The 19,895-nt window shown below is 42.9% G+C and overlaps 1 protein-coding gene across 12 annotated transcripts in view; it reads left to right on the top strand.

Moving 5' to 3' along the window:
• Nucleotides 1-19,895, top strand: part of SGMS1 (sphingomyelin synthase 1) — a 98,773-nt gene that overhangs the window by 76,321 nt on the left and 2,557 nt on the right. For all 12 annotated transcript variants that reach the window (XM_075109587.1, XM_075109583.1, XM_075109584.1 and 9 more), the window contains 4 exons: nt 8,003-8,845; nt 14,166-14,283; nt 17,679-17,832; nt 18,565-18,731. In XM_075109587.1, the coding sequence (XP_074965688.1) occupies nt 8,223-8,845; nt 14,166-14,283; nt 17,679-17,832; nt 18,565-18,731 (1,062 nt within the window). In that variant the 5' untranslated portion in view covers nt 8,003-8,222. The remainder of the gene's footprint in view (nt 1-8,002; nt 8,846-14,165; nt 14,284-17,678; nt 17,833-18,564; nt 18,732-19,895) is intronic.

Here is a 19,895-nt window from a genome sequence, read left to right as displayed (position 1 = left end):
TTCTTTTTCCCAATCTGCATGGCTGGTTTGGCAAAATACGTTGGGAGTGTGCATTTTAGAGCCATCAGTCACAAGACTGTCCTCAGCTTCCTTAGGCAAAACTTCACTTTCTGTTTTGATAACTGTTGGATTTTGTTTTGGTTTGTTTTTTTTTTTGGTGGGTTTTTTGTTGCTGCTGTTGTTGTTGTTGTGTTTTTCTTTGTTTTTTTTCCCTGTTTGGTTTTTTTTTAAGGTCTTGCTACTCGTTAGATTCCTGGAGGCTCACCACAAATCTGACTTTCTAACAATAAATTACTTTTAGGTATATTCAATGTAGGTAAAAAACCAAAAAAACACCCAACACCTGAACTTGATTAACTGAGTTAAAATATGGAGCATGTTGCAAACATTTAGCCTCCCCTTATTTTCTTGTTTCCATCATTCTGTGCCCTACTCCATCCTTTCCCCATTTCTATGTCTTGTGGTGGGGAAAAAAACCATTTTTTTCTGCTTTTTTTCAGTGTTTTATCTGTTTTCCTTCCAAGGTCTTCTGTTGTGTGCATATAAATATAAAGAGGTTTGGATAGTTTCAAGAGGAAGGCAAGTATCATTTAATGCTCTTTAGGAACAGACTTAGCTCAGAGGTTGCATGAGGACATGGGGCTCTATTTCCAGCTCTGCCCTATCTCTGGCTGACCCAGATCCTGAGGCATAACACATGTGTGTTAAGCTGTGTTGGAGACAATGGCTGGAGCTTGCTGCCACCTGAGCACAGAGCCCACAAACACTTCGGGTTGCTTCGGTCCAGAAACCAGATGTGCAAGGTTTGAGTGCAGCACGTGTCATGGTGTCCATGGGAGTTTTTGTGTACAGCAAGGAAGTGACTGATGCAGTGGGTGGGGGTTGAATCCTGCTGAAGAATTAAAGATCCCAGTGTTGAAGCAGATTACCCATGTGTAAGGATTTGTCACGGTCTGTTAATGTTTTCGCATGCCCCTTTGTGGGTGAAGGGCTGAAATAGTACAAACCCACTTCCTCTCAAGCATAATATTCTTAGGAGTTGAACATAGTTGTTGGGTCCGTCCCTTCCCTGTGCAAATCAACTTTGTGGTGTTATTTGCATCTTTCTTGCACAGAACTAAAAGCATTTGGGGCGGGGGGGGGGAATAGGAAGGTGGGTTTCCTATTGCAGCCATTCAAAAACAGGCTAATAGTGATCGCGTTTCTGTTGCAGGTGTTGCATTACTTTAGGATTTACCCATTAGGACTGTGGTATACAGTACAACGTGAGATGTGCGCTTGGGTTATCTCCGCCACAGGCGGAAAACTCATAGCTGTTCCTGCAAGTGCCAGCTGGGGCTCTGGTCCTGGCACCTGGCTCTCCCTCCTGCATCTGAGGAGACTTTACAGTCTGAAATAATTGCTTGTGACTTAAACCAAAGGCAGGACCTGCCCTCCCCACCCCGTCCTTTCCTTCACTTGAAGCAGGATTTCCGTAGTGTCTAAAAAAAAGCTCTGCTTAGCAACTGCTCCTGTGGTGCGATTGATGCTCAGGTGAATCCTTCTTGTGAATGTTTTCTTGTTTCCGTAACCACTTCCAAGCCCAAGGAAGGGGGAGGAGGAAAGCTGAGCACAAAGATGTCGGGCTACAAAGAAGCAAAGGGATGAGGCTTCATCAGGTTTGGCGGGGAAAGGTGTCTCTATCACCTAGCACAGAATGTGTATGTGTATATACCTATACGCATCCAGGCACGCAATATAGATGATGCATTTCTGTAGCAGAGATATTCTCTAGCAGTGTTTCCCGTCTAAAGATGAGCTGTTTGGTTATTCAGATGTGATGCAAGTACTTTCTTTTTGAAATCTTTGTCACTGAACTCTGGCCTTGGGTTGAGAGCTGTTATACTGAGAACCTTGGCTGTGAGTGGATTTTCATTTCTTATTCTTTTCTTAAATTGGGATAGGAAATATATGGTGGGTTTTTTTTTTTCCTTCTTCCTATAGATTAATTTTAAAAAAAGGGCTGCTTGGGGATTAATGTAGTATGCAGGCAACTTTTTTTCTCTCTCTGAAGCTGCATAAGTAGCTATTCTGGGTACGTGGGTGTTGCTTCACATATTGATCCCAGCGTCTCTTTTCGTAGTAGTAATTCTGCTTGCTCTGACTTTGTGTCCACAGGACAATATTTTCCATCTGGGACTAACCTTGGAAACCTATATTGGAGTTCCTTGAAACTCGTGAGCCCATCTGCCTCAATATTATACTTACAGATACTTTGTATTTGCATATATTTGTATTTACAGCACAAAACCAGCTTTATTGTGATGTCCTAAAATGCCGATAGTCTCTTGCTTGCTAGTGGTGCAGCCTCTTGAAAGGGGTGATCTCTGGTTTGGAGGGAAGGCTATCCTGGAGGGAGGGAAGCAATTCAGTACATTGCTTGAGAGCTCGTTAGTGATATCCAGCATATAATTTGTGGCAGGCATCACCCTTTCACTGCAAATTGGTGTGCAGAGGTGCTTTGCAAGTACAGGACATCCAATTATTGAGGTGTCAGAGTGTTATTGTGAGTGATGAGAAAATGCCTGTCTGCAGGAGGTGATTCTGTAGCAGTGACTCACGCACTGATGTTACAAACAGTTTGTTTTGTGCTGTAGAAATGCAGGATGAGTGTGCCTGGCTTTCATCTGGAGTATTTGGTCTCTGTGTAACTTCTGCTCACCGGTGGGTTTGGAGCATTCACTTGTGGGTTGGTTTCTAAAGCATTAAAACTTCAATCCTTACAGCAGTTGATTTTCTCCTGCATACATGTGTGAACACATAATCAGTGTGTGCCTCAGGGTTTGTGTTCCACAGGATAAAATGTCACTATTTTACCTTCAAACTCTGCTTATCCCTGGACCTTGCTTGTTTTAACACTATTTTTTACTAATGGTTTTATCATCTCAACTTTTCTGGGGTGTTTGGTAAGGATGATTGATGTTGCAACTGAAACACACCCACTACTCCTGAAAGGATTTGGAAATCTCCTTGGCTCCTGGTGAGGAGCTCAGCGGTATCTGAAATGGCTGGTTATTTTACTGATTTCTATAGTGACTGTTGCCTTGGCAGCAAAGGTTCTCACTTAGAGAATAAAAGCACGGTACAAACATGAGGAAGGCATAATTTGATTTGGGAAGACCTAGGTTTTCTTTGGTTGGGTTTCAAAGTGCTTTAGAAGGAGACTGGAGTTGAATGAACTGGTTTTGGGGGTCTCTTTTTTTGCTGTTTTAGGTGGATGTGGTTTTGTCTCATCAGTGTTAATTGTGAGACGTAATGCTTTTTGTTTGCAAGTTTAGAGGTAATAGGGAATGGCGTGTTAACCTGTAAGCCAGCTCTGTGATTGTGGAGGGGAGGTTACTGCTCTGTGGACCCTGCAGCCACCCCAGACAAAGTCTTATGCTGCCTGCCCAGGGGATGCTCAGTGATGAGCCCATGGACTTTGAAACAAAGTCTGAAACAGTGATGTCCAACATGGGTGCTTACTTATCCTCCAAGCAGACTTAGAGACAGAAAACTGCAGTGTGTTCTGCACCTTGGCCACCAAGTCAAGTGTGGAGGTGTAGCCAGGTTATGATTTTATTGCAGATTATCTTGTCCTTTAACAAAAAAGGTGGATGCTCCCATGTTTGGTCTTTATGCCCAACTGCATTTCTGCAAAGTGATGCAAAAGAGAACAGATTTTGATATGCAGTGCGCTCTCAAATATTTGTTTGACCCACTGGGGTAGCCATGGTCATGGAATTACAACCCTCATATGGCCAGACTGAAGTGGTGACAGGAGACACTCCCTGTCGGGAAAGTGGAAAAGGTTCTGAAAGTTTTGAGTTAGAACTTTAATGTTTTCTGGGAACAGGGGAAAAAAGGTCATGTAAACATGAAGAAGTGGGGACTGGAGCCCTGGCTGAAGTTACTTCATACTGCTCAGTCCTGTGGTATGGGTGTTTTGAGATACCAGTTTTACGTGGCATCATTATCATAGTGCAATTGGTATGATAATGGTAATCACATTGTTATTTATAATTCATTGTCAGATACAGGTTCCTTAATGAAGCACATCTGCGGATGGAAGGAGCATTTTAGTTTTCTGGCCCAGGCTAACAACCCATATCAGAGCTGGGGAGGCTTGGGTATGTGCCCGTCCCCCTGTCTGTCCCCATGCCTTGCGGTGGGGCACTGGGACCAAGCTAATCCAGTGGATGTGGCCCAGCAGCAGCTGATGCTTATACCCACCTTGTGTCTTCAGCTTTTGTGGACAGGAGAAGACCTTTTGTGGAAGCAAGGGGGCCAGCGAGGGCTTGTTAATCTCCCATATCATTTCTGTGAACCTCACCCAATCAAGCTTTCATGAACACACACTAGAAAACGATGTATTTTTAATGTGACAAGCTGGAAGGTGTTAGTAAAGAAGCTTTTTTTGCCAATTCCTCCCCCATTAGACAGGCTGTGAAATGGAGGTTTGAATAACAGGTGTTTGTTAGAAATTTTAGTCGGTTGTCCTCGTCATAACCCTCAATGAAAACAACTCCACGGCCTGTGTCCTTGGCAGAGTATTACCTTTCCTCTAAGCCCTCCTTCCGTGAGTATCAGTTACTCTGCTTTTACAAAAGATGCTTGGTAGTGATTTACACACTGGTGGTGTGACAGCAGTGGGCTGGGATTGCACTTGGCCAGCACTGTGCTTGTGCTCCCAGAAATGTCATCCGTGAGGACTGAAGCTTTCTGCTCAGTAGCTTCTTGGTGAACCGCATGCATCGTTGTCCATCCATCCACAGAGGATGAGATGGGGCGAAAGTGTGTGCCTCTGTGTGTGAGGTGGGATTTCTCATTTTTAAAACCAACAAAGACTCCTAGGAGATATATTTTATATTCCATAAAGACACAAAAATTGAAGTCAAGCAATCTTTATTCTTCTGTATGGTACTTTTAATAGCATGATGGTGAGTTTAAGGCATGAGCAAGTTTTGGAACTGATTGTAGTTTTTAGCCAATTGCCAAACCCTGCAGTTTCACTGCAAGATACACACATTTGTTATTTCTCATAACACTGCCAGGCCAGGTATCATGGCATTACACAAGAGCATATTGAGACTCTTGTGCCAGTATCAGAGTAGTATTTGCAGCTGGCAACAGATGTTTGTTCTTTTAGGCTCCACACAGAGCTCATCTTAAAACCTACTAGCTTAGCCACAGCAGGAGAAGATGTATGTGCATGGTAAGGAAGGAGATAAAATTTGAACGTTGACTATGGGCTCCTGAAGAGTGGTGAATGCAGTCCTTTGCACTGTGCTTTTGGGATCCTGAATCCTTAAGCATGCAGGAGGCCTGAGGTATGTTGTCAGGGGCTGGACAGAAAGGCTGGTGTGTCAGGAGGATAATGGTTAAAGGTCCACTTTCCTCCTTTCCGAGTGGTTTGGGAAACTGTGACTCAGTCACTCCAGTATTTAAAATTGAAAAGGTTTAATATTGCCCCACCTCAAGGTGTACACAGAGTGCTCCGACAATCCCAAGTCCATGCTGAATTTGTAAAGCAAAACTTGGAGAGGCAGCCAATGTTAAATGGCATGGGAAAATGAGGTCCTGCTGGAGACTAAGAGCCCCAGCATCGTAACAGGATTAAAAAATAAATAACTTGGGCTTTATCAAGATTGTAAGGCACTACCCTTGGAAAGGGCAAGCCCGTAGGGAAGTCTGTTAGTTTTGAATTCGACGCTGTGCAGTTTCTGGTGCTGCAACTCAGGGATTTCAACCTGAGTTTCAACCCTAGGACAAGTGTAAAAGTGTGCATTGGGTTTTCCTTCACATAGACACAGATTCCCCGAGTTGTGAATTACTGGTGCATCGCTTGAGACTGAAATATTGTGGACATCAAAAGGTGATGGTGTTTCCATCTCCTTGGTCTGCAGTGAGCAAGTCGAGCCACAAGCATTAGTAAGCGAGGTAGCCCAAGGCTGACGCCACCCTTAATGCGCAGACTGAGGCCAGATGGGCAGCTCGAGGCAAAACATCTTCCCATAACTGCTGGTGAGGCCAACTCTCCCCAGTGTGGAGTAAGGATGCAGGATTCATGCTTGAGCCTTGTGCTGCTGGCTGGTGCCAGACCCAGGATTTGAGGTGCCCTGTGGTAACGTGACTACAGCACAGACCAGCGTGGTAGAGAGCCAAGCCACTCTCCTTCAGTCAAGTCTTGTAGGAGTTTCTAATATGGGTTAAGGTGCATAATTCAATCCATCTGTGTTTTTCCGTGTTCAGAGCTGTGTAACTAAATAACAAATTGCTAAACACAACTTGAATAATGAAGCGATCCGTGGCTAAAAGCCTTCCTCAGTATATATAATCCCACTGAAAAAAAAGAAAGAAAACAGAGCTGGAACCTCTTTCTGCTCCTTTAAAACAGTGCGGGTAGTCTCAAGGGGGAATATTCATCTTCATCCCTGTTTGTTCCACATATTTAAATACGTGTATGTGCATGGCGTGCCCAGCCAGTGGGAGCTGGTGTATGCAAAGTACTGCCAGTCCTGCGTCCAAAGCTTTTTCTCTTCTCAATCACCAGGCCTGGTTCATTCCATGGAGAAACAGATTAAAACCTGCACCTTGTGTTTCTTGCGCAGTTTAGAGGTAACAGGTCAAAAAAAATATATTTTTGTGGCGCCAGGTCATGTTTTACATAGGAGTATAGTTCTGTATCTGTTTTGTACCACTTCTGCTCAAATCATGCCAGTAGTGTAGATTATTTTGGTTTCCCTCAGTGGCAACTTTGCTCCCTGCAATGAAGCTCAAACATCTGGTAGCTTGTAAGAGGCTGAAAATATTCCTTAAGCTGATGAAGGCATGATATGACTTTTGAAAATATGAAGTGTTTTTTCCCCTTGCTGTTACTTGAAGGTCCCTTTGCATTTATGATGCTGCAGCTTCCTGCAGGAGAGCCTTGGTCTGTGGGATGGCAGGCTGGAGACAGGGCTTCTAACTATTTTCCTCTCTTTGCTCTGGGGAGGAACATTTTTTGTTTTTGTTGAATAAACATCTCAAACCTAGGAATTTGCTGGTGGTGTTCACTGCCATGTGCTCACTGCCTCATGCTGAGGATTTTGCTGCTTATGTCTCAAAAGTGCAGAAGGAGGCTCCAGCAAGTAACATCTGTTTTCCTGTGATTTTTGTATTGGAAGTGATCAGCTTTTTGAAGCTTTCTAAGCTATTTTTGTAATTAATTATGGGCAGAAGTTTCTTGCCTAGTTCCTTTTTTTTTTAAAAGCTTCACTGTCATTTTTGTACTGGTTCCTTTTTCAGTTGATGACATTTCTTTGAATTGTAGCAGTATACCATTGAAACCGTAAAATTTGCCTTGAAGAGCTGCTAAACATGTGCTAGAGTCCTGCAAATCTGAATGCTTCGGTTAATTTTCATGCTAACCTGTTGGAGCATTGATTTTCCTGCAGGTGCTTTGGCCTAGAGAGTATAACCTTGTTTATCTACTGGGTTTTTTTGTGTTGCTGACCTGTAGAAAAGCATTTTTTGTGGTATACTAGCTATTTTTGCCTTGCAGAACAGAAACCAGGCTTTCTATTCAGTAACTAGGTGCAACACATTGCATTAAGATACCAGTCTATAAGGGGGAGAGGAGGTTTGTGACATGAATAACATTTGCCTGTAGATCATTAAATCAATCAGTATTATGATTTTAAGAGGAGTTTGGGTACTGGTTATGGACCAGAGCTGCATAGTAATAGGAAATAATATAACAAATACAGAACAGGAAGGAGCCCTTCCCACAGCTGCAAAGTGGTGTTTACAGTACAAAACTGTTAAAGGTCTTGAGCAATCAGTAGCAAGCTCAGAAAGGACAGTGATGTGTGTACAAAGCTAAAGCTCCAATCAGTCAGTCTTTTCCATGCTAGAGTCTAGCTGTTCTTTTGCAGTAACGTGAATTGCAAGCTATTGGTAAATGCTGTCCTAATGACTGGATTTGGGTTTTTCTTCTCTCCAGGGAGAAGAATGCCAACACGAATATGAAGTGAGCTGTTTCCTATGCTTGCCACGGCACCTGGATCCTCCTGTTGGATGGATGGAAACGGGGACTTGCCTCTTGCCGAACTGCTTCCTTGGACAAGATGAAGCCAAGGAGAAGCTTTCTGACGCACTGGAGTCACAGTGACTGCTGCCCAATTTAAAATCAATGTCAGACTGTGCCCCGACTGCCTGGTGCAATGAAAGAAGTGGTGTTGTGGTCACCCGAGGAGGTGACGAATTGGCTAACGGAAAATGCTGTGCCGGAGTATTGTGAGCCGTTGAAGAACTTCACCGGGCAGGATTTGATCAACCTCACGGAGGAGGATTTTAAGAAGACACCTCTCTCCCGGGTGTCTTCCGATAGTGGACAGCGGCTATTGCATATGATTGAAACTTTAAAAATGGCTCACCACATCGAGGCTCACAAAAACGGGCATATCAATGGGCACATCCGTGTCAGTGTGAGCAACACCACACACGAGAACGGCTTTAGCAGTAAAATGAAGCTGAACGGGATGCCAAATGGGTATAAGAAGGAGATGATACAGATCCCCATGCCAGAGCCAGAGCGCTCGCAGTATCCTATGGAATGGGGCAAGACTTTCCTGGCTTTTATTTACGCACTTTTTTGTTTCATCTTTACCACAGTGACTATCTCAGTCGTTCATGAACGAGTGCCTCCCAAGGAGGTGCAGCCTCCCCTACCAGATGCATTTTTTGATCGCTTTGATCGGGTGCAATGGGCTTTTTCTATTTGTGAAATCAACGGCATGATCCTTGTAGGACTGTGGTTTGTTCAGTGGCTGCTCTTAAAATACAAGTAAGTAAAACCTTTTGAAAACCAAGTGCTAGGGTGTACTTCTGACCGCTTTTGGAGGTCAATACTGCTTTACATCCAAGTAAAATGAAGCTGTATGTGATCCTCCTCATTTGGGTTTCCCAAACCGAAATGGGTATCATGCCATAAGCACACTGCAGGTTGTGTAGGCTGCTTGTGCAAAAGGGAGAAGTTCAGTCCAACTGCTACCTAAGAAGCAAAGAAATAGGCCTGGTCTTGTTTGCCTGCACAATTAAATAGAGCCCTTTTCACATGTGAAAAGCCAAGAAGTGAGTGTAATAATGTTCTTAACTCAGTTGACTGTCTTGTCTGTTTAGAGCACAGCTCACACTGTTGTGAATACAGACGTGAACCAACGGGGGATCGATTTAGTGTCAAAGTACAAGTTTGCCTGATGAGAGGACCTACCCTAAGCTTATGATACTCTTGGACAAAACCAACAGGCAGTGGTTTAGTCCATGCACCTAAACAGTGCTGCGTGAAAAAGTGTTGAAGTATGTTTCCCACATTAGGTGGGACAGGTAATGTCAAACACAAAGTATGTCAAAAGCTAATCATAAAATACGCAAAAGCATAGCTGTGCAATGAATTTGCAAGGTCTCAGTGGCTGTCTGCCTCCTTGCTTATACTGGTCAGAACTGCAAGGGTGGATTTGCCTGCCGATGGAAGTAGCCTACCACTCACCCTCTACAGAGTGCATGCAGATGCTTAATTCAGGGTATTTATACTGCCGTAAATCCGTACCTTGGGCTGCCTTACCACAAGTGTCTGATACAAACTCTTGTGCTGCCATGGCTGTGAATGAAGTGTTCGAAGTCAAGTGGCTTTAAGCAGTATGAGGCAGCATATCACCTCTCCTTTCAAAAACCAGGCACAAACATGTCCCCACAGCTGCCCAGCCCAAAGGGGGTCTCCTCTTCTCTCCTAGTACAACTTCTCATTCTTTACCTGTTCACTGGCTTGCTTTTGACTCCTGTGTAGGAAACTGAGGAAGGAATGCAATTTGGGCCCCACCGTGTGAAATACAGGATCATTTGGTTCACAGGACTTTGTAATGAACTTAGAATTAGAGTTCCCTTTTTAAAAGTAGTAAAACCAGAAGTAATTAATCCCTTGCCCTTATAATGGAGAAGAACATTAAAACTTACATTTAAGGCTGTGGTTCGCCAGCTTCATAAGGCACAGGCAGCTTGAAAAGAGGATTGCTAAGCTGGGGCAGGATACCCCTGTGCAACACAGCTATGGATTTCTGTAGGAATGTGACAAACATTTAAGCAACCCACAAGACTGAGGTCATGGTTTATTAATCTTTTCTGCTGCTTTACGCTACTTAATGTATTTTATCAGGTGAAATTTTAAAACCGTTGTACACTTTTACAGAGGCGGCGTTCCTTAAAGGAAAGTTTTTACAATGGTTGATTTATTGTTATTATAGGACTATAAAAAAACTGTGCAATTGTGTGGGGGTTAGTTTTGGGTTTTTTGGTGGTTGTTTTTTTGGTTTGTTTTTTTTTTGTTTTAATGTGCACATATGTACAGGAGAAAAGATTTACCCTGACTTGATCTCTTGTTTTGTTTTCGGCTGTAAGCTTTAGTATCACTCTTTTGTTGGTAGCTGCAGTGCTACCAGCTGTACTCCAGCTCCTTTCCCAACTGCTCCAGCTGCCTGTGGTGAACATCAGGGACCATTAACTGTCTTGGGGTCTCTGAGCATAAATGTTGTTCAAAACCAAGGGAAGCATCTAGCGAAGGCGACGTGGGATTGCTCTCAAGAATGGGGTGTCAGGTCAATAGGGCAATATGAGGGATCAAACACCCTGTGATGGAGCTGAGCATGGTCTTTAGATTAAGAACAGCAGAATTCATAAGGTCCGTAGAGATTTCAAAGCAGTGAGGGATGGGTTGGCTCGATGATAAAATATGTTGGTATTGTTGATAGATGTGAAGATTCCATCCCGTCCCCACCCTGTCCCCATTTGATTTGATGTTCTCGTTTTTACTTGCTGTAGAAGGGCTCTTTCTGGTGTTACAGGAGGATGTCAGGGAGTCGCAGAGCTTGCCATTCCCAGTATCAGTCCTGGAATAGCTGGTCAGTGTATTGGTCACGTAATGCTTTGGTGCCAAAAGTCATCTTTTATGTCAATGAGCAGAGGTACTGTAGTCCGAGAGGCCCAAGCTGTCAGCAAGCAGCAGAAAGGGAAGAATGGGAGAGGTGCTCATGGGAACAGGAGCCCAGTGAGGTGTCTTTATCTGGAGGACCTCATTCTTGTGGCTTTGGATGGTGAACCACTAAGTACTATAAAAAGAGCTGAATCGCTTTTGTGGCATGGGTTATCACCTCCCTTTGAAACTTAATTAAAGAATAAAGTGAGGGAATTAAGCCAGCTAGACGTTCCTCACTTCTCTGACATCCGGTGGTGTCAGGGATAGCCATTGCCACACTCCATTTGAGATTGGAAGATAAGACGTGAAGCAAGGTGATTGCTGGGCAAGATGAGACCTGGTTCCTCACCTACTCAGATGAGAGACATTCACAGATGTCTCCAGTGCAAGCTCAGGGTCACTGGTGAACCAGCAGCATTCACCATTCACTGGTAAACCCACAAGCTGAATTGCAGCCTGTGTTTGGGTTGAACCTATGACCGAAGGAGGCAGCGTCATAGTTTCAGACTTCTTGAAACACTTTTCTTTGCCAAGCAGTGAAATTCCTATTGCTTATCCTACCAGATCCATTATTTGCCAATAACCTGATTTCATCCAAGCTGAGCCTGCTGTTCTCCCAAGCAATGAAGGACAATAGAGGTGTGTCGTTCATGATACTGGCCACTCAGGTCTTCCATGTTTAATCCAGGCATTATTCAATTATGATGTTGAATAGGACCTGCATGTCTTCTTTGGACTGCAAAGTTGGGGCCAAAATGGAAGAGGGTGTCAGGTGTGTCTGTCCAGCTAACCACAATGAAGGGTTTCCCCTGGTCCCTTTACTGCTTTCTTGACTGAAAATTAATTTTACCCTCAGGTAGAGACTGGAGTTTCTGGCTGGCTTCGGGGCAAGGCACTGGATATGATGTGAGGAAATCAGCAACAGCTTTTTTTGAACATCCATGCAGAATACTGCCCATGGCATTGGGTTGGGTTGGTTTCTCACCAGAAAGTGGGAGCGGAGCGGGTGTGCAGGGCTTGGCTGGGGATTTGGGCCGCCCAGGCCTGTTTCCGCAGACACCACGGGGAGTTTGAGGAGTCCAGGCGAGCTGCCCAGGCAGAATTAATTTCTCTGGGAAGCATTCCTGGATGTTTCGGGAGAAGTACAATACTGGGTTTTGGCTGTGCTTGGCATCTGATTCAGCCTGTGCACTCTTGGGATTGAAAAAGCAACATGCAGGCTACCCACATTAGGTAAAGTCTGGATTTGTAATAATAGTTGTCTTGGCCAGGAATAAGCTTAGAGGTTGTACTTAGCTGGCTCAGAAAATATAAGGTTTTTTACTTTTTATATTACAGTACAGAGCACTTTGACACAGATTTTCCTAAGCTAAAATATTCTAAATCCAGCTAAAGCAAGTTTGTTTGTGGGTAATTTTAATTTACGAAAAAAACCCAACAATTCAGTGCTTGATAAAACACTGCCACTTCTTCGGTCTCTTGAAATACAGTGCTCATCAGTCTTTAATCCCCAACCCCCCTATTTGTCCTTATACCAGGTTATAAAGAAAAGCAAGTTCATGTCTGGCTATAAAAGCCAGGCACAAGTGTGATATCTTTATTGGATCACCCTTCCAAAAGAAAAATTCGCCATACGAAACAGAGGAAAACCACAGTCCCAATGGCATGGTGCCTCCCACTCTTAAATTTCAGTCCATGGAGCTACATTAATAAGTATAATTTTTAACTTGCAGCTCTGTCCGTGTTTACACCAGGAGGGGGAAGAAAAAAATGAAATACTATGTTTCAGTAGCTATAAGCACTCGAGTGCAAAATGCATTTACACTGTAATAGTTGAAGCTTTTCTGATAAATTAAGACACTCAAGTTGTTATTGATCTGGCACTGCAAAGTCATACTCTTCTGAGAGTGGAGCACTACAGTTTAATAACTCTGTCAAAAGCTATTAACATTAAAAAAGATGGCCAATTTTGAGTTTCAAAAGAGATTGGCTTGATATAATTTATTTTTTTTAAAAAGTGAATTCCTCAAAATAGCAACAAACGAATGCCAGAACTTGCAGCTTGTGTTGTAACCCTGGTATTCCCCAAATGATGATAACTGTAAATAACAACGAATGAAAGTCAGCAAAAACCAACAGGGTCTGTAACCAGCAGGACACAGAGTTGATGTGGTTAAAGTCACTGCTGTAACTGAATGTGCCCTTGATTTTTGTAACACTGGCAGCGATTTCACTTTGCTGAACTCTGTGCGAGCTCAGAGAGGGGTTGCTCCTGTCCTGATGGATGTGCCAGAAAGGGCTTAATTATCATAGCTCTCTCCTTGTGATTCTATTAGCTGGTATGTAGCAGGGAAGCTCAACGGGCCAGTTTTGGGGCTGACTGTCACTCCTGAGTTGAAGCTGCAGCCCTTTACCCTGTGGGCTCTTGCTGGGTGTGCAGAACGGCATCACGGTACCCCAGAATTGCATCTGCCCTCTCGGTGTACATTGGCAACTTGCTGGCAGCCCTCAATGAATAAATGTCTTTGCAGCTATAGCTGCTTGCCTTGAGAGGGGCTTCCCATGAAAAGACCCTGACCTGTAGGCAACGCAACTTTAAATTTGTATTTTGGAGTTTTTTTGCTGATGGGAATTGCTTCCTCTTTAATGCTGCTCAGGAAAGACGTGTTTTCACTCATTTGGGTCATACAAGCTATTTCTTCTCAAGCAGCCCTTTGTAATTACTAAATGTGTGTGTGTCAGTCAAAATCCACTAACTTCTTTTCATCTTATAATGAAAATATTCTAACTTTATCCTCTTCCTTTAACAGAAAATTAGTGACAGCTCAAAGCTAACGGAGGGGTGCAGGGCATGAAATCCTTTTTAATGTCTTCAGCACTAAATCTGCACAGCTTTTGTGTTCTCATCCTTATATATTTCCTGTAATCACCTTCATGGGTAATGTTAGTTGAATTGCTCTTGTGTTTCTGACCTGCAAAACATGGGAGTATTTGTGAAGTAATTCAGTATTCTCAGGTGTAAGCTGATACTGTCACGAGTTTCAAAAGCGTCAAGAAGAGAACAATTGGCAGTTTATTTTATTTACCTTTGCATGTTTTGTTTGCATTGAGTGACCTCTTTTTTCTGTCTTTCTTCTAGGTCTATAATTAGCAGAAGATTTTTCTGTATAGTTGGCACACTATACCTGTATCGGTGTATTACAATGTATGTGACTACACTCCCAGTACCTGGCATGCATTTCAAGTGTTCTCCAAAGGTAAGCTTCTTCAGGCTGCCTTTCCATATTTTAATCTGTGTGTTTTCCCCTTGTCCTGCTGTTAGCAAAACTGTGAGCAACACTTCCTTAGTAATTGTTACTAATTTGAAAAGACCAGTTTGGCATGATGGGGGCGTCCTTCTGCAGATCATCAGCTTCCCTCTCAGTGAAGGTGTTGACAGTTGCTTTGGGGCAGTGCAGGCATTCCCACCCTTTTCGAAGCACTAATCTATGTAATTTCTGTAGCATTTTCAACTAATTTGCATTATCAGTATTTCTCTGTCTCCACCAAAGCAGCTGAAAGTGTGCAACCTGCGGAGGTGCCATGTGTGACTCATTTATTTCTAAACGCTTCAGTGTGTCAAATCCAAGTATGATTTGTGTTTGAAAACAGCCCAAAGAGAATTTTCTAAGGCTGGTGAAACTCTGTCTCCTTTGCAGCCATTTGTCCCTGCATATATTTTTGTAACTATGCTAGCACAAGGACTTGCCACCTCCTCCCCAATCTAGCACTGACTCCTGTTTGTTGTGCCGAGGATTTAAATGGGCTTGTGGAAGCCGTGGCTGAAACCAAGCTACTGAGACAGAGGTGCTTAGGCAAGACCCTTGTAGGCAGCCTTGAAGGATAAGTCACGGGCTCAGGGTGGAGATGGGACAGGGGTGGTGGTGTTGCATCCATCTCATATCACACAAGCATTGGCGTGGTCCTTTCTGCAATGTGCTGTTTGTGGTAGGGAAGTGCAGTCTAACACAGACCGGATGTCTACGGTAGGGAGCAAGGTGCATATATTAGACACAAGTGCTCTTTCTCCATAGCGGTTCTTCACCGTGCCCTTCCTGGGGTTGTTTGTGCTGTCGCTTGATTTAAGTAGGAGAAAGTAGGGGGAAAAAAGTAATTTCTGTGAAATATCTATTGTGCGCACATTTCAACAGCTTTGTGTGCACAGCCCTAAGTTAGGTGACAGGCAGTAAAATCCTGATTCACCTTGGTACACGTGCTGTCGCTGTTTCAGTGATGATTGCTGGTACATATAAACAAAGCTGAAACGCTTCAGTTCCTTGGGGAAATAAAACCAACGAATGTACTGCACTGGTTGTTTGACAAGGCAGAGCATTTGCCAAGCCACACGTGGCTTTTTGAGGGACCAAGGTCTTTTGTAAAGATAAGTGAGCGGGAGAAGAGTCAATGTTGTATTTGATCAGTCAGACATTATGAAATGTAAAAAGAAAGAGCACAGGTATTTATGGGCTGAAGCGTGCAGATCTACCTTTTTTGGAAATTTATAGCATTGTCGAGTCTGTCTTGTTACTCAGGTGAAGTCAAGCCTATGTTGTGCTCTCCTGCTGCCTGGATAAGACTGAGGATTAGCTGGGCTTTCTTGAAAGCTATAAATATACCGGTGGGAAAAGAATAACCTCTCAACACCTTATTGAATTATATATGATTGTGAAGGGTGGGCTTTGGGGAGCATCTTGATGTTTTGTAAAGAACTGCTAGCAGGAAGTGTTTAATTGCTGGAAAGACCCTTTTAAAATCTGTCTGAAATTAATAATTTCCACTTCTTAAAGCAAGACCGAGCTTTAAAATAAAAGGAAAACATGCCTGTAATGGCCAGCCAGGGGGATCTGTGTTTCCTTCTAAATGTTACCATAGATTTTAAAACTTCATAAAATTAGGTAAGGGTACAGCACACATATAGTTGCATGCATTGATCCATTAGTCCTGCTCCTTTGAGCTCAGATGGTTACTACTTCCCGTTGGGTCCTGGAGGTGCTCAGCACATCCTGGTTGTGCTTGTCCTATAGCATGTGTTTTCTTTGTGGATTTGTTTAACATTTGGGCTTGTTTTAGAGCTGAGAGCAGCAAAAGCAAAGTCTTGGGACAGTGCTGTCTGCCTTTTGGTCACCTGGGAGGAGGGAGAGGGGCACCCTCTCTGGAAGGACTTGGTTTGCTTCGATTTGGCTTTCCTAAGGCAAACTGAAGTTTTTTCAGAAATACCCTCTGAGCCAATGTCATGGGTGGGAGGTGGGTCAGAGCAAATCCGTCAGGTGTGGAGGAATGTCCCTGTTGCTTGTGTGGATTGTGTGAATGAAAACCAGCGCAGAATTTTGGCACCATCTCTGACAAACATCATATATGTTTCTTTTGAAATGTGAAGTGGAAAGAAACAATTCTGAACACTTTCCAAGGTGGGGCGGTGGGAGGCCTTAGAGTCTGGAGTGAGATACTCTCCTGTGCATTGAATCTGGGTTTTGGCAGCTGGACATGCAGCTTTGGCAGTTCATCCTGTTTTCTGTTGGATTATCATCTGTAGGGCCTGCGCTGTTACGAACAAGATGAATTAAATTAAGCTTGGTTTAGAGTGCATGGCCTCTTGAACAGAAGGGAAAACAGATGTTTATAGAACATGACATAATTCTTGCTATAGCTGGAAATATTTTTAATTCCTTTTTATTGGTGTAGCTGGATTTTTGAGACTGTATTACAGAAGTTGTAGGTTTTCCAAGGGCCATTATTCTGAATCTCACATATATATATATGTGAGGTTCATATATACGTATATATATGCCCATTGTGTATCCTAATGCAAGAATATAATGAATAAAGAGAGATCTGAACCCATAAGCTCTGCTTGAAGATTCCCACTAAAAATCATTTTCCTCCACAGCCACAAATATGAGCAAAGGCTACCAACACCACCTGGGAGAAAGATTGCGCCTTTACATGGTAGCAGCAATAAGTACTTATAAATAACATAGACAACAATTTTTGCTCACCTTCTTGTTTTACCATAAATGTAGCACTCTGGGTGTAGCCGCTAACAGTTTAACTACTTTTGGACCAGTTTTTTGCTTGGGTATTATACTGAGATATGCCATGTTTTTCATTGCAACTGGAAGTGACCTGGTGTAAAGGGTTTTTGTGCACATATATACATACACAAATATGTGTGTAAATAAAATTGCCTTTTTCTGTGCCTTTTCAATTTATATTGTGAGCATAGGAAAAACCAGTAGTCCTTTGGGATATTGTATTTGTAGGAAAATTGTAGTAATTTCCTTGATTCTTCATACATTGGATACTTCAAATAAAATATTATTTTAGACGGATGGATGGAGGTGTGTACAGCCTGTGCTCACATGAACACTAGCTATAATAGATGCAAAGCATCAATACAAAAAATAAACTCGTGTCTCATTTCCAGTCTTTTTCCCCTCTAGAAATGTGCTTCTAGCTTTTGGAAAAGGCTGTGGATTTACTGATTGATGTTGTGTATCAAAGCAAAAAGAGAGAATAACCGAAAGGCAAAGTTGCTGGCTAACACCATTGCTTTAAACTCTGAAAGGTTAGTACTGACATTTTACTGTCCTTTTGTGTGTTACTCTTCCACCAGCTTTTTGGAGACTGGGAATCTCATCTGCGAAGGATAATGAAATTGATTGCTGGCGGAGGATTGTCCATCACAGGATCCCACAACATGTGCGGCGACTATCTGTACAGCGGTCACACCGTCATATTAACTCTTACATACTTATTTATCAAAGAGTGTAAGTTTGTTACTGTTCATGTGGAATTTCCTGTTGTATAATTCCTTGCTAATTGAAGAATTATTGTTGTGTTGATTGGTAAATACAATTAAAGTAAAAATGCACGCTTTTTCAATTAAATAAAAATGATAGAACTTCAAAGACATAGGGCTTACTGAAAAAGAAAACTTTGGAGATAAAACACTTTACTATGTAGATGTCTGAACCAAGCATTTTATTTTAAAAAAAAATTTGTTTAGAATATAATTGAAACCTTCAGTGCATCCTGCCTGATGAATGGTATTTGAACTATGTGTCTCCTAGGCTAGAGAGAAATATATGCCATGGTAAATGCAAGGTTGCTCAATTTGCAAGAATTGGGCCGTAATGTATGCATTTATCATTTATCAAAGGCAAGAGGAATGGCTTGCCATCTATGTAGAATCCATATTGAAATACAAATCAGTTCATTTTACTGACCAGGGTATATTATATCATTATATATTAGGTCTGTTTTGCAAAGATTTCATGGCCTGTTTTCCAAGGATCCGACTACCCAAGTACAATTTTAATTTACACCTTAAGAGAACGATACTTATTTTGTGATCTCAGCACTCCTGCTCTTCATCTTAATGCAGGCGTCGCACTACCCACCCAGGATTACAGTCCACCTCCTCTGCTAATTTCAGCAATAGCCTTGTGCACTGATAACATTATGCTTTGAAATAATCACTGCTTGTGCTTCTTTTCCAGATTCCCCACGGCGACTCTGGTGGTATCACTGGCTTTGCTGGGCGCTCAGCATGGTTGGAATGTTCTGTATCCTCCTTGCTCATGACCACTACACTGTGGACGTGGTGGTGGCTTACTACATCACTACAAGACTTTTCTGGTGGTATCACACAATGGCCAACCAGCAAGTGAGTTTCTCCCAGTCTTTGGATCCGCTTGCTGTAGCGTGGTTGTGGGTGAATATCCACACTTTGCCCTGAGCCTTTCTGCAGGAGTTAGAGTGGACTCACTCCTGTCTTGTGGAGCGTCCCTTTCTTCCCCCCTCACACTGGGTTTGCAGGAAAGAAAAGAGGTGTCATCGGTTGTGTTCATCTTGAGTCTTTGACTGCAAAAATATCTGAAGATCTACCTGCAGACAGGCAGGCCTCTCTGCTTCTGCTGTGTAACCTCAGTTTTTGAAGTCCTTCTGAACTTGGGCCAGTTGGCCAGTTTTGTGAGAGCAAAGCAAACCATTTAGTCGTGGTGGGGTTTTTTCCTTGGGGTTTGGGGTTTTGTTCTGTTGAAGCCAGCTGGGTTTTCTTTTTATTCTGTGGCTTGTGCCCTTCAGTTAGGCAACAGGTCTCTCTAAGAATAGCATGAGGCCTCACTAAAAATGAACCGGTTATTCAAAGTGTTTCCAAGCAGCAGTAAGTTACTCTGACCTAGGGATGTGTTTTCCTTTTGGAGGATAGTGCAGCAGAGAACAGGCTGCTCCTGTCCTAAGGCCCTTGTCTAGGAAGGCATGAAAAATGGGGTGATGAGGGAAATACTGAGAACAAGTTGTTGCTGCACAGCACCTAGTGAATTAAGACAACTTACTCTTAGGTCTGTAACAGCAAACTGGTGCCCAAATCTTTTCTGTGCATTGTGGAGAAAGATATTTTGCTTATCTGTTGCATATGACTCCAGTCAATTATGTTTAAGAAAGACCTAGTGCGATGATAGGAAATTGGTTAATATTTTGATGGTACAGATTTTTAGATCATATCAAGGTCTTCTGTCGACCATGTCATGTTATTCTAATGGGTTTGATGGTACTTGAAGCAATACACCACAGTCAAGCCCTGTGGTATGTTTTTACCACCAGATGCCTAATTGCAAAGAATGCACTTTGATGTTCAGTCAGTTTGGGAACCACTGTGTTCAACAGCAATCTGTGCCCACACTTTAACTCTTGTCATGCAGCACCAGACTGACTTCCACACTTTGAATTTGCTCTGGGGTTCTGTAAAAACAATGGTGCTGAGCGGCTGTGCTTCCAAGCTGGAAGTTACTGAAGTCAGGATTGCCCCGAGTGCTAATGAGGACTTGCT

Source organism: Phalacrocorax aristotelis, chromosome 14 (genome assembly GCF_949628215.1).
Source record: "Phalacrocorax aristotelis chromosome 14, bGulAri2.1, whole genome shotgun sequence".
Taxonomy (NCBI): domain Eukaryota; kingdom Metazoa; phylum Chordata; class Aves; order Suliformes; family Phalacrocoracidae; genus Phalacrocorax; species Phalacrocorax aristotelis.
Note: the sequence above shows the minus strand (reverse complement) of the source record. Positions and strands in the feature narration are given on the sequence as shown.